The following is a 13,095-nucleotide window of genomic DNA, read 5'->3' as shown; positions in this document are numbered from 1 at the left end:
GAAGTGGGTTGAAAAGCTTTTATCTCACGCCACAAAAATGTACAAGCTCACATAAATACAAATCACACGATATTAATTAAATAAGTTATCAATGGCTGTATAAATATCTTACATCTGTACAAACAGTAAATCAAAAGGTGCACTCTTATTTACATTTGGACTTTTGGGAAAAATAAAAACAAATGCAGGTGATTTACCATGAACTTTGTAGTTTGCCAGGTTGGCTACAATCGTATTTGTCCTCTGAACACACTCATCAGGTCCAACATAAGAACAAAGGCGCTGAGTGTAACACATGCACATAAAAGTTTCACCAATATGACAGAATAAATCTTGTGACTGCAAGACTTTAACAACTGTTAAAAAATGAGACATTTCTTTTTCTACATCAGTGGTTCTCAAACTTTTTCTGTTATGCCCCTCCCTTCAGAAGCCGAAAAAGTTTATGTCCCCCACTCCACAATTTGAAAACCACTAATCTACATAATGAGATAACCCGAAAATGTTCTGTAACTGACTTTAGGGAGAAGCTTTCCCAGCTGAATTTGTACAATTTTAAAGCTCAGCTTGAAAACAAGCAAAATCTTACAACTTTTCTTTTGCTGGTACTCTGTGTAACCATTTTGCACTCACACACATCACACACACATTTTGTGCCAGGCGGTCCATAGCAGCAGTCTCTCACAGTGTGCTCTCCAGTGTGTTGTAGTTGTCTTTGAAACTCTTGAGCTCCAGAAAGTGTTTGGGCCTCTTGCTGCGCTGGCCAGTGGAGGGCAGGTAGGTGACCTGGATGGTGGAGGGAGTGCTCCGGACAGGAGAGCCTGTCAGGTCCTTGGCTGCCGACTGGTGATGCTGGTCCAGGCTGGTGGTGCTGGAGTAGGCTTTCACCCTGACGGAGGGGAGGAGAAACGGAGGCAGAGAAAAGGAGTTAAATATGCAATACGGTTTACTATGTAAGATGGATGGCATTGCACAAGTATATTAGTGATACTAGTGAACATAATATTTATGGATATTAGTAATGAAATAGCAGCATTAACTGTTAGTGTAATAAAAGTGTTCATTAAAAAAGACTCGAGCTGAAATCATAAGATAAGTGTAAGAATACAGCTGCAGATCTCCTCTATTTTAGGTATGATTATGCTCATAGTGGATAAACGTACGTGCTCTAAAGGCGATGGGCCACACTACAGCATGAAACCTCCCGTTAACATCAAATTAGTGGAAACTGCATTCAAAACTTTTTTTTACAATAGGTAATTTTTTGTGCCGAAAACTGTGGAAAGGATTACATGTGAAAGAGCTGTTCTGATACCAATATCAGAAATGCCTCCAATATGGGGCGTTGGTGGCTTAGCGGTAGAGCAGGTGTCCCATGTACAAGGCTGTTGCCGCAGCAGCCTGGGTTTGACTCCAGCCTGTGGCACTTTGCTGCATGTCACTCCTTCTCTCTCTCCCCCTTTCACGCTCGTCTGTCCTATCCATTAAAGGCTAAAAATGCCCCAAAAAATATCTTAAAAGAAAAAGAAATGCCTCCAATACTGCCTAAAATGCTGGAGCAGGTATCAACCAGTACGTGTGTCTCTGCACTGATCCAACACTACATAATTTATTAAGAAACTTAAATGTAGATTCACACCTGGATAAATCTGCAGTTTTCATGGGAACCAATTCTTTAGTAGCCTAAACAGCAAGGTGTGCTGTGCAGCCACTGGCAACTACTGTTTTGAAGCAGCAAAGAAAAACTGATTTCCAAGAAAATAATGTTAGCCGTTAGCAATTTGGCAATATTTTACACTGGAAAGTCCCATCAATTAAAAGGCAACATGTGCAGTGTGCAAGGCTTCAATTTCAAGGGGTGGCACTACTGTTGCTGTAAAGAGGGGCTGCACTTTAAGATCTTTTAGTAGTACACAGCTGTTCATTTTTTTTAAAGGCAACAGTATTAGATCAGTGCTCAGTATCAGCCAATACTTAAGTTCAGTTATCAGAATCTGTATCATGAAGGAAAACATGGCATCTGAACATCTCTAGTATCAAAGTATGCACTATGCTTTGCCCTGTGAGTGAAGGATTGGAAAACTTGCTTCAACAATGTAACAAGACCAACAATGTCAAGTCTGGACCAGCATAAAAGCACTTACACATCAGCCAGTTCGTTGAGAGCCCGCTGGTAATCAAGAAACTCAGCTTCCCCAAACACCTGAAACAAAGAGTTAACACCCAATCAGTAACATGCAACAACACGATTGTTAAGAGCATTATATTCCTTTCATCACCCATCAGTCACACACAAAAACATTTGTACACACCCCTGTCCCGTGGCGAGCGCTATCATAGCCTTCAAGTAAACGGTCAATAAGCGCGCTGCGGCTGCTTTTGATCAGAGAGTGGGAGTTGCGCAACTCCAGCAGCCAGTTCCTGAAGCTGCGTCCAGTAAACGCGCTGGGACAGCGGCTTATCTCCTGCAGAGGAATTCCTGAGGTCCAAACAGGAAGGAACAAGAAATGAAGGTCAGAGGGGTAAACACTTCAATATTGCCCATGGGCGAAACTAGGTCACTACAAAAAACATGATTTGGTGAACTCACAGAGCAACTATAAAAACAAAAGACTTAAAGTGGAGCATCACCTAAATTATGGTTCAATCAAAGTTCAATATTTCTGAACATGAGCTACTCTCCCTCAAAGCCAGAAACCAGAGAAATAAGTCTCAAATTTGTGATGTCATCAAGTATAAAGTCTGGAGCTGCTCCTCAGACAATGAATGGGAGCCTGGTGGTGTGGACCCACTGATGTATAAATGTACCCATATACTCAGAGCATTCCCCTGGTTGCCCTCTGTGTCATCTATAACATCTTCCTAAGTCACTGTCTATGGAGCAGCTCCAGACTTTATACCCAATGACATTACAAATTTGAGTTTTAGCACCCAAGTTTGGGGATTTTGGAGAGAGTTGTTCACGTTTACTAATATTTTTGGACTGTTTTAGACCAGAACTTTGAAAATGAGTGTAGTTCAAATATGTAAAAAGATAAACAGATGAAAAGCTGCTTGAACTGCTGCATCTCCGTAAGAGGTGAGAGTGAAATTAATTCAAGAAATGGCAATGGTAATGTGTGTGAGACTAATGACTTATGTTATATGTGATGAAACGATGAGAAGAGTAATGCATGTACCTGCAGGATCAGGAATCTCAGCATCAAATTTAATCTCTCACCTGAGTCACGGATGGCATCCAGAGCTTGCATCCTGTACAGGTAGTTGTAGCAACCTTTGAAATACAAACAGGTTTTTGTTACATTACGACAAAAAGGGACAAAATGCAAGTGGATTCAGGTGGAAACAAGATGAGTTGAAAAAGTGACTGACTGATCTGTGATCCTTGCTTCAGCCTATCGTCGTCCTCTGATAGGAGACGAGGTTCGAAGCGGATGTCCTGGACCTTCGACAGTCTGGAGTCAATTTCCTCCCTCAAACCCTGTTTATCAATTCATGAGGAAAATACAGAGACACATGAACTCTTGCACCAACAGCAGACGCTGCATATGCAATTATTCTCTTGACAACACACGTGCTTATACAGGAGGGGATCAACTGTACCTTGGGTGCATTGTGGCCAATAGGAGCATGGGGTCCTCGGCGGGATCTCATTGCAAAACGCATGATCTGCCTTTTGACGAAGATAAACAGAAGCACAAACACCTGCGCACAAACCAAACATGGCAGGACAGGGTCATAACTCCAGCACCATCACATATGCTACATCACATAAGCTAGCAACCAAAACTGAAACCCACGTACCAAGCTTCCATAGGCCATAACGAGGACAACATTAACCCCTGATAACGGCGATGACTCTGCCATGTTATCTGTCAGCGTGTACAGTATATCCTCAGGTCGACTAGCTAACTTAGCTAGCAATGAATCTGAACGTTATGTTGCTACATTAGCTTGGTAGCTAACAGTCGGTTGTCCATTTCTGAAAAGAATAGCCACTGCTGCACAGTTGAAAAATTGCGTATAAGCTTTGGAAGGATGTTTTAAAAAAAAAACTATGTAGCGACCGCACTAACGCTCCTCTTTATGTCTAACGACATTGTACGTGAAGTACACAATTTAGCTTGCGCTAGCCATGGTGGTGCCAGCTAGAGGAAGTGTGTGCGACAGTGACAGCTGATTTACGACGCTCCGGATTACCGTAATAACTGTGTACGTAGGACCAGTCAGGTCAAACAACCTCCCTGTACAGTAGTTTAATTAACACTTTGTACAACATAAAAATCTAATGTTTTGTTTTGTCAAAAAAATTCAAAAGGCACTAAAACCTTCTGCTGTGTGTTTTGTACTGGCCCATGTATATTTTGTATGAGGTTTAATTTTGTACAAAACATTAAGGATAACTTTGGAAAATGATTTTTAATGTGTGTTGAAACAAGCACAATATAATGACACTTTTTACTGAATTATATATATTACATTACTATGTTAATACTAGTGGTAGTAGAAGTAGTAGTATTTAACACTATATTATATAGAATTATTCCATTAAATTAAAATTAAATACCTATTTTCTTGCATTTTAGACTATATTATACATCTAAATTTAACATCATTTTATTATTATAGTATAGTGAGTGTATACATATTGCATAAACTAAACACCCCTGTATATTGTACCATATTTTGATATATATTGTATTTATCATCTATACACTTGTAGCACCTGCAGCATGACTACCTGTTTAGGATCCTTAACAAGTCTTAACCTCAGTAAGGACTTCTAAAGTGCACAATATATTTGCATAATTAATTTTATTATGCCTTGCATTATAATGTATTGTCAACATACTGTATATTGCCTTTTTATAATTTCATGTTTATTGAGTTTTAGTTCCATTTACAAACAAAAACATTTTCTCCATGGTACAAATCGCTCTTATAATTTCCAACCATTGTTGTATAGTAGGGGACTGAGTCTTGTACCATTCCCATTACTATAGTATACCTGCTTTGATTGTCATTTTTGCGGTTTCTTTCATGTATTTCATTTTATTTAGTAATTTTTCATCTGTTTTGTTACCTCCTGTTGTGTCTCCTTTGCTGCAGTAACGATGAGTCTTTTTGTGTTTATGAGTGCATACTGTAAAGTGCAAGGCTCCTCCGTAATATACATGTATTTCTCATCAGATAAATGCAATTCATCATGCCTCAATTGCCAAATTTTATTATCTGTGTTGTGCATCCCCATCACTGACATGTCACAACTCCGCTGATAATATTAAACTATTTTAGTGTGTGGTCACATGTTGTGGGTCCAGTTTCCTCGAAGCGCCCTGTAAACCACGTGACGCAGCTCTCCGTGGTGTCAGAGTGGAGAAGAAACAGGTAAATTCAGTCTCTCGCTTATTGTGTGAGCGAGTCGGTTAGCTATATTTTCCCAACTTAGTTGTATCAACTTGGGGTTCAGGAATTATATCCTGTCCTAAATCCGACTAGAAGGTCGACAACGAGACCACTTGTCGGTCGGTTGTGTAGCAGTGTCTAATATTGAGCCGGGTTTCTGGTCAGTATCGCCTGTTATTTATTTTCATTTTAGGGGCCTGTAGGCCTGCCTTCAGCCTCGGTGAATTTTATGTCGAGAACCCGGCTATCAGAATATACTGTGGCGACAATGTGGTAGAGTGGTGGTGCAGTTTAGGAAGCTGCTACTTTGCTAACCTAGCTAGCTGGATAACATTGCCTAGCTACACAAAACGACGTTAGCTAATTAAGATAGCATGGCTAACACTTGTTAGCAGACAACCAGTGGCAACTGAGTGGCATGGGCGTTTTTTTTGGTTTGGTCGAACACGAAAGCTTCACTGCTCGCTAGTAGCTGATAAGCTAATTTACTTCTTGGCTATCAAGCTAAGTCAGCTAACGCTAACATCCCAGCGCTGTATAGCTAGTTATCGGTACCCAGTTAGCTAGCGGCTGTTGGAGATAAGGTAGCCTCGTTGTCGCCATGAGGTGAAGCCGTGAGAAGCGGAAGCCCACTGAGACTTCAAAGCTGGATGCTTTCTCCTCAAGTATTAGCTAGTTGGCTAGCATTTTGGCCATGTGGCTGGCTAATACATTGGGTATGTTCGGCGGGCCCTGGCTGCAGGCTTGTTTATGGGCTAACGTTAGTGCATACAGGGGTTTACGTAACGTATGCATGATTAAGGAGTCGCTGTCCATAGCAAGGTTAACAGTTTGCTATCGATCAGGGATGCAACGTTACTCCGATGTCTTAACTAACATTATGTGTTTATATCCTGTCCCTCTAATTTAGTGGTCAATACAGTGTGGATCTGCCTATCGAGGGTTTTGCGAGCATGTCCTGTTGTGGCAAAATATAGGTTGACCTAACATCACCAGGGCTATTTTGATATAGTAAGCGTTGCATAATGCTCTGAAGCGGTGATAAGTTTAAGTCAGCCAACGTTATGCACTTGAAAGCCTTGAGTGCAGCAGCACCCGGTGTGCCGTGGCACTCTGGCATCCCGGGTCAAACCCGCGACTAGCTTTGGTTTTAGACACTTCCTTAGAAAGAGGCTGAAAAACACCCTTTGTCAACGTTTTCCAGGCGTCTCTGGAAACAAAGCTGATGCTGTCTTCTTTAAAACGCTGCTAGCTTCCCCCCCACTAGGCAATAAGCCACCAGGCTGTTTGAGGAAGTAGTATTCAAGTGTTCCAGACGTGTACATGGTGACATATATAGGTCACAGGTTTGTAATGCCTCTCTCATCATTTCCTCCTCAGGTGTTATTCCTTTGTAAATACTGTTATTTGTATATACTGTAAATGATGACGTCCATGGGCGGGAACCGAGCCCGGGGCAGCTGGGAGCAGACACAGGGCCAGACACAGAGTCAGACACAGCACAAGCAGAGGCCTCAGGTACCTTCACTCTCACCACCTGACACACTGCCCAGATGCACAGTCATTTGCACCAGGGTTTAGTATAGGCAAATCAATGCCTAAATGCCACTTGTTTTGTTAGACACACAGTTTCTACAAAGCTACATACTATAGACACCAACAGTTGGGAACTTTAAATGCCAATTGCAAAGCTCAACATAGTATGCTCTGTAAGAGGTTTTGACAGATGCCAGTTACAGCACACTGGAGGATAAACAGCACTGTCGACAATTTATTCTGACTATCAGGAGGGGAGTCCCAGATTTTGGCATTGGGGATCATAGCTGCAGTCTGAACTACAGTGATCAACTCAGTCCCTGATCTAAGTTGACCAGCTAACACACAAGTTTAATAGTTACATTATAGGGTTTGGACAGGGTTTACACATGTGCTGATGTAAGGGTTTAACAAGAGTTCTAGTAGCCTGTGACAGTGGTGCTTTCTGTGTGATGAATCATAGTATTTACACGAAACAGTTGTAAAAGATTTTATAAATGGCTAAATATGAGTTATTTTTTCTCTATTTTTTGCGCAAAAGCAAATATAGTGCCCAGGGTACCAAATTAGCACCATCCACCAGCCAGATGCTGGTAAAATATTAAAGTGGCTAGTAGAATTGCTTCACTCACAAGCCAAAAATATGATGGTAATCTATTGAGTGGCTTGTAAAATTTGAACATTCACCAGCCATTTGACCTGTGGTTCAAAACAAATTAATATTGCATCCTGCTTGTGCTTCTGTTTTTTAAATATTAAATGTTTCACTCCTCTTGAAACAGGCTACCGCAGAGCAGATCCGACTTGCGCAGATGATTTCAGACCACAATGATGCAGACTTTGAAGAGAAGGTCAAACAGGTGAGCTGATGCACATCCCTTTGTTCTTTTTCCAGCATTCCTGTGTAGTTTTTCTTGCCCCTTTTGAAAATGGTTAAGTAACAGTCCTTTGTGGTTTATCTCTGGTACGTGTATTACGTCTGTTGTGTCTCACATTGGGTGTGTATATGCGTCTCCTATTATGCTTTGCATTGTTGGTTTGTCAGACGTCATCATGTACATAAAGTCAGTGACACGGCGTGCAGTGAATTATATTCAGGCTGCGATGGTGATGAATGTGTGCACATATAACTCTGTGTGTAAAATGTGATAATTAGTTATGGTAATCAGAAAACAATGTATTAAGGCACAATCTCAGTTATAAGAAAGGGGCAAAACAAAGGGTTTTTTTGTCCATTTCTTCCCTTTTGCTTGTTTAAAGGATAAAGATCTGAGGTCCCACCCTGGATAATACAGGCTTTTAGGGGTGTAACAGCACACAGAGCTCACTGTTTGGTTCATACCCCGGTTTAGGAGTCATGGTTCAGAGCTGATAGTACAGCTGGAGAAAAAATCAAATGCATAAGGATATGTTCAATTTATTTTAAACAGACAGGAGTGTCAAAGATAGATGCAATCCTCCTGCTGGGCACTGAGGTAGAATATAGCCCACTGGGAACTTTGGTTTATGATACAAGATAAGGAAAAGTGTTTCCCTTAGAGTTGTACAGGCCTGATGGGCTGCTAGGCCAACGGGAAATTCCTAACAGGCCATTAAAATCTTTTTTTTTTTTTTTTTAAATGCCAAAAATAATGCCAAATCTCCATAATTCTGAAATCAGTGATTTGTGTTTGTGGGAGCCTCTGTGAGGCACTGTTCTGAAATGTAATTTATGTGTAGTCTTTTCATTTCTGCTCAGTGTGACAGTCTTGACCATGTTTTGCTGTCTCTGTTGAGAGTGGGGCTTTGCCAGTCCACACAGGGGGCGGAGCACAGAGAGGAGAGGCTGGTTAAGTGAATATTACTCAAATTAATGACAGCTCATCATGTTGCACTTGTAATAAAAGCAAGCTCCCAAAAACCAAAGATCGACAGGCGTCGACCGCCCAAAACATTTGAAAACCTAGCCAAAATATCTGTTTTTTAAAAGCCATCGCACAAACCTGAATCTGGCGGCAGTGGTGAGGATGCTACCACTCTGCTGCTGATGGGAGACAATCTAGTCCTGGTCAGAGCACTAGCAGCTCTTCTGCTGATACAGCTGCACCCCCTACAAGCACAGAAAGACAGGCTTTGATCCATCTTGGCTGTCAGTCAGAGAGGAAATACTCCTCCTGGTTCTACAAGACTGATAGGCCACGGGTATCGGTAGGGGTAGATGTAAATAAAAATGTGTATATGTTCTTGTTATTAAGCAATATTTCTTATGTGTTAGTGGAGTCTATTTAGTCAATAATAATGTAATGAAATTTGTGATGTACACCTCTAATAATTAATTAAGTTAAATACACCCAGTATAATATTTGAATTCTACCCATGTGGCTTTAAATTTATTTTCAGTGTCGTTATGTTGCATTAAATCATATGTGATTAATGATGAAGTCAAAGCTTAAAAAAGTAAGACCCTAAAATAGCAGTTAAGGTCAGAAAGTTCTGTAAACAGGTCATCAGGACCTTTTGATAAGAGGTTATCTTTTGCTTAATCAATTTTACTGTGTAGTCATTTCCAAGCCATTTAAAGAGGGCATAGTGTCACAGTCTTTATGGAAAGGGAATCTCGTGTTCAAGCTACTCAAGTGATGAAGATGCTGAACCCCTGCTGGTAGCAGGCATGCGTGCTGCTGTTCTGTGTTCTGATGTATGTTTTTAAAAAACATTTTGCACAAGTTTACACAGGAGCCTTTTTTATTAACATGATGCCAGCAGTGTCTGTCAGGGGTCCCCTCTGTTTCTCATCATGCCTCTCCTCCTTTTGTAGCTGATTGACATCACAGGCAAGGACCAGGATGAGTCAATGATCGCACTGCACGATTGCAACGGGGATGTCAACAGAGCCATTAACGTGTTGCTGGAGGGTAGCCCAGACACTGTGAGTATTGGCTTTGTGTGAGGGCTTAGCTCTGCGAGGGCCAGATTCTGGAGAAATCAGTGCTGCTCTGGATTGGATAACTATGATATTGGACTAACGGTTAACACAGTATGAGTACAGCTCCTCTGAAGTATAGCACCGAATGAACATGGACAGAGGCAGGGTTTCGTATTTTAGACAAAATTATACGTGATGGTAAAAAAGTGCAAAAAGAAGTTTGCTATAACCACATTTTCTGTACTTCCCGTTGGTCACCTTGTCACTTCCACATGCCCCGAGTATGTTATCACTGACCTTTTAGACAATCCTTTCAGTTAAATTAAATCATTTTTTAACAAGATGGAAAGCCTTCATAGCTGCATAAAAGCTTTGATATAAATGTTACTAGCAGAATGTAGAGTAGACTTGAAACCAGAAAGTGGAAATGCGTCTTGCCAGCACATTAATCAGACCTGATATGATGTTGTCAGGTGCCTCAATTGTCAAGATAATGGCTCAGTGGAGAGACTTTAAAATGAACAAGTTCATCAAGAGGAACAGAGTTTGTTTTTGTTTTCAGTTGTGATTTTACAGTAGCTGCTGCCACACCCGGCCCACACAACCATAAGTTGTTTCATGTATGAAAATCTCAGAAGTAGTCAGATGTAGACTCACTAGATGAGGAGAAAGTTTGAGACCACCAGAAACATTTTTGGCTCACTGGCCAATAATTCAGTCGTCTCAAGTCAATGACATACTGACCACCAGGCAACATTAAACCCATCTTGATGAATAAATTTCTTGTAACTGTCATCATATTTTGGCTGGGCACATTATTCTGTTGTTACGACAGTGATCTAGAGATGCACTTAAATTAACCTTCACCTATCTTCAGTACTTGTTTTCCCTTTTGGTGACTCAGTACAAAGTCAGTGAGTCAAGCAGTGCATTGATTTAAAGGAACAGCAGTGTGACATTGTCTCTATCTCTTCCTAAGGACTCTTGGGAAATGGTGGGGAAGAAGAAAGGGGTGTCCGGCCAGAAGGAGACTAGCCAGGCAGAGACTGGAGAGGAAGGAAAAGAGAACCGGGAGAAAGGAGGAGAGAAAGATGTAGCACGTCGTCGAGGTGGAGCTCCACGTAAGGGCCGTGGAGCCAGCAGGGGACGAGAGTGTAAGTGTTTACTGTTCCGTTATAGTGACATCGCGGTTTCCTTTTTTGAATATTTGTTATGCTAAATAAAGCACTAATTTTAGTGTTTTATAGTGTTTTTGCTCTGACTGCTTTTTGGCTTTTTGGTATCACTGTTTTTGACTGAGAAAGAGAGCTTCATGCTCTTGACACTTCAGAATATATTTGCCAATTTTTCATGAGTTGAGGCCAGCTCACTGTGGGTGCACCTTCTTTTTTATCATTCTCCTCATGCAAAATTTAAAACTTTTCTGTTAATATGATATGCAGAAAAGTATCTTTAGTTAGTGGTCAGTCACTAACACATTTCACGAATTAAAACAATTAGCAAAGCAAGCAAAATTTATTTATATGGCATCTTTCACAGACACCAGTCACTGAGTGCTTCACTCTAAAAGAAGTACAATCAAATAAAAAAAACAAAACAAAGATTAGACACTAGATGAAATACACAAGGAGAACAGAAATGAGACACAAGTTAAAACATAAAATACCACATGCTACCTAAATGGTTGTCTGAACAGATGGGTTTTTAAGCTGGTATTTAAAAGAATCCACAAAGTTCATGCTTAGTGTCTGCTGACTGGAAGGCATGATCTTTGCAAGTCTTCAGATGTGTCTGAGGTGCACTTAAAAAACCCTGGGTAGATGACCTAAGAGATCGGCTCGAGGTTTGGAGGTGCAGAAGCACCATGATATACTGTGAAACCTGGCCACGAAGGGCTCTGTAAGTGAGCACCAACATTTTAAAAGGAATTCTGTAATCAACAAGAGGCCAGTGCAGGGAGGTTTAAATAGGTGTGATATGTGACAGTCTATTTGATCATGTAAAGAGCCTAGCAGCAGCATTTTAGACAATTTGTACTTGTGACCCATGAGCAAAATAGAGCCCTGAAGGACTCATATTTATCTGCAATTTGTGAGTGGCAGTCATTTGTTAAATAAGGCTGTACTTCAAAATTAAGTCCCCTAGTGGCTCATCAGTGGGAGGCTTTCAAAGTGAAGAAGCAGTAGAGATAGTGTTGTTTGCTTCAACAGTAGTTTGTAAACTTGTGGGAAAAGTGTGGCTTTTATCTGTTAGATGGAGGTAAGAGTAGGATTGTTGCACAGGTGCCACAAAATTACAGAAAGAAGAAAATAGGGAGCCCTTTAAAAACGGCAGGTTCTTGAAATCACCTGCTTGAAAGTGCTGATTTAGCTCTTGTGTGTTATAGCACCATCTAGTCATTTGCAGCACACCAGTAGACCCTTCTTAACCCAAACAGTGGACCTGAAGGGGGGACAGTGTGTGCCACAGTAAATGATAGCCAGTATTTGTCTCTCTTCTTGATTCTGAATGAAGGACTTCTCGGCTCTCATACAGCCCTAGAATTTTTGATGCAGTTTCTTTTCAAGCCATAACACGTTTTTGTTGAAACGATTGTTTTGAAACCTGCAGGTAGTTTTTGTATTGTCTAAATCTGACATCGTTCTCTCAATTTAACTCAAGTTCGTGGTCAGGAGAACGGCTTGGATGGAGGCAAGGCTGGAGTAGCTGGGAGAGGTGCAGAGCGAGGCAGAAGGGGAAGAGGCAGAGGAAGAGGGACTGTCGGTAAGTGCCTGTAATCCTCCTCTGACAGACTTATTTACGAGGGATATGCATCTAGTCAAAACATGGCGGTATGGAGGGAGGGTTTTTATATTTGCTTACACCACTGCCATTCTTTTTTGTGACAATAGTTGTCAAGCTACGAAACTTAGGTAAGCTCTTGTTGTCTCTCCAGGAGTATCTGGACGGCGAGGAGGCAGATTTTCGGCACAGGGCATGGGGTAAGAGAACACCTGCGTTGCCTAAAACCAGAGGGCCTTTTGTTCCACTTTACCTGTTGCCATGGTCACCAAAGAGCAGGACCCCAGCCTATTGTTTAGTCTTAATCCAAAGGAGGGAGAATTTACATCAGCCAATGGGATTGAGCAGCGTGGGCAGAATAACTCTCTTCATAGAGTCTAAACATTTCATTTGGAGTGAAATTTTGATAGCTCCGCTCAGGAGGGTGTCTCTGCTCTCTGGCCCAAGGCTGCAGATGTGTGAGTGTG

At 41.3% G+C, this 13,095-nt stretch overlaps 2 protein-coding genes across 8 annotated transcripts in view; one reads left to right on the top strand and one right to left on the bottom strand.

The window, feature by feature from the left end:
- Positions 1 to 4: 4 nt before the first annotated feature.
- LOC117263396 (protein C1orf43 homolog) lies at positions 5 to 4,174 on the bottom strand. Its single transcript, XM_078175630.1, has 7 exons — positions 3,805 to 4,174; positions 3,604 to 3,705; positions 3,373 to 3,481; positions 3,226 to 3,274; positions 2,313 to 2,484; positions 2,145 to 2,203; positions 5 to 889 (listed from the first exon to the last, which is right to left on the bottom strand). The coding sequence occupies exons 1-7, from the start codon at positions 3,865 to 3,867 to the stop codon at positions 682 to 684; spliced, it is 762 nt and encodes a 253-aa protein (XP_078031756.1). The 5' UTR covers positions 3,868 to 4,174; the 3' UTR covers positions 5 to 681.
- A 1,136-nt stretch (positions 4,175 to 5,310) lies between these two features.
- Positions 5,311 to 13,095, top strand: part of ubap2l (ubiquitin associated protein 2-like) — a 35,228-nt gene continuing 27,443 nt past the window's right edge. For 6 of the 7 annotated variants that reach the window (XM_078175627.1, XM_033636668.2, XM_033636666.2 and 3 more), the window contains exons 1-7: positions 5,311 to 5,388; positions 6,787 to 6,924; positions 7,725 to 7,802; positions 9,740 to 9,850; positions 10,827 to 11,001; positions 12,509 to 12,610; positions 12,783 to 12,828. In XM_078175627.1, the coding sequence (XP_078031753.1) occupies positions 6,829 to 6,924; positions 7,725 to 7,802; positions 9,740 to 9,850; positions 10,827 to 11,001; positions 12,509 to 12,610; positions 12,783 to 12,828 (608 nt within the window). In that variant the 5' untranslated portion in view covers positions 5,311 to 5,388; positions 6,787 to 6,828. Of the gene's footprint in view, positions 5,389 to 5,429; positions 5,567 to 6,786; positions 6,925 to 7,724; positions 7,803 to 9,739; positions 9,851 to 10,826; positions 11,002 to 12,508; positions 12,611 to 12,782; positions 12,829 to 13,095 lie in introns of those variants that run through there. The other variant, XM_033636664.2, reaches the window with a different exon arrangement.

Source organism: Epinephelus lanceolatus, chromosome 16 (assembly GCF_041903045.1).
Source record: "Epinephelus lanceolatus isolate andai-2023 chromosome 16, ASM4190304v1, whole genome shotgun sequence".
Taxonomy (NCBI): Eukaryota; Metazoa; Chordata; class Actinopteri; order Perciformes; family Serranidae; genus Epinephelus; species Epinephelus lanceolatus.
Note: the sequence above shows the minus strand (reverse complement) of the source record. Positions and strands in the feature narration are given on the sequence as shown.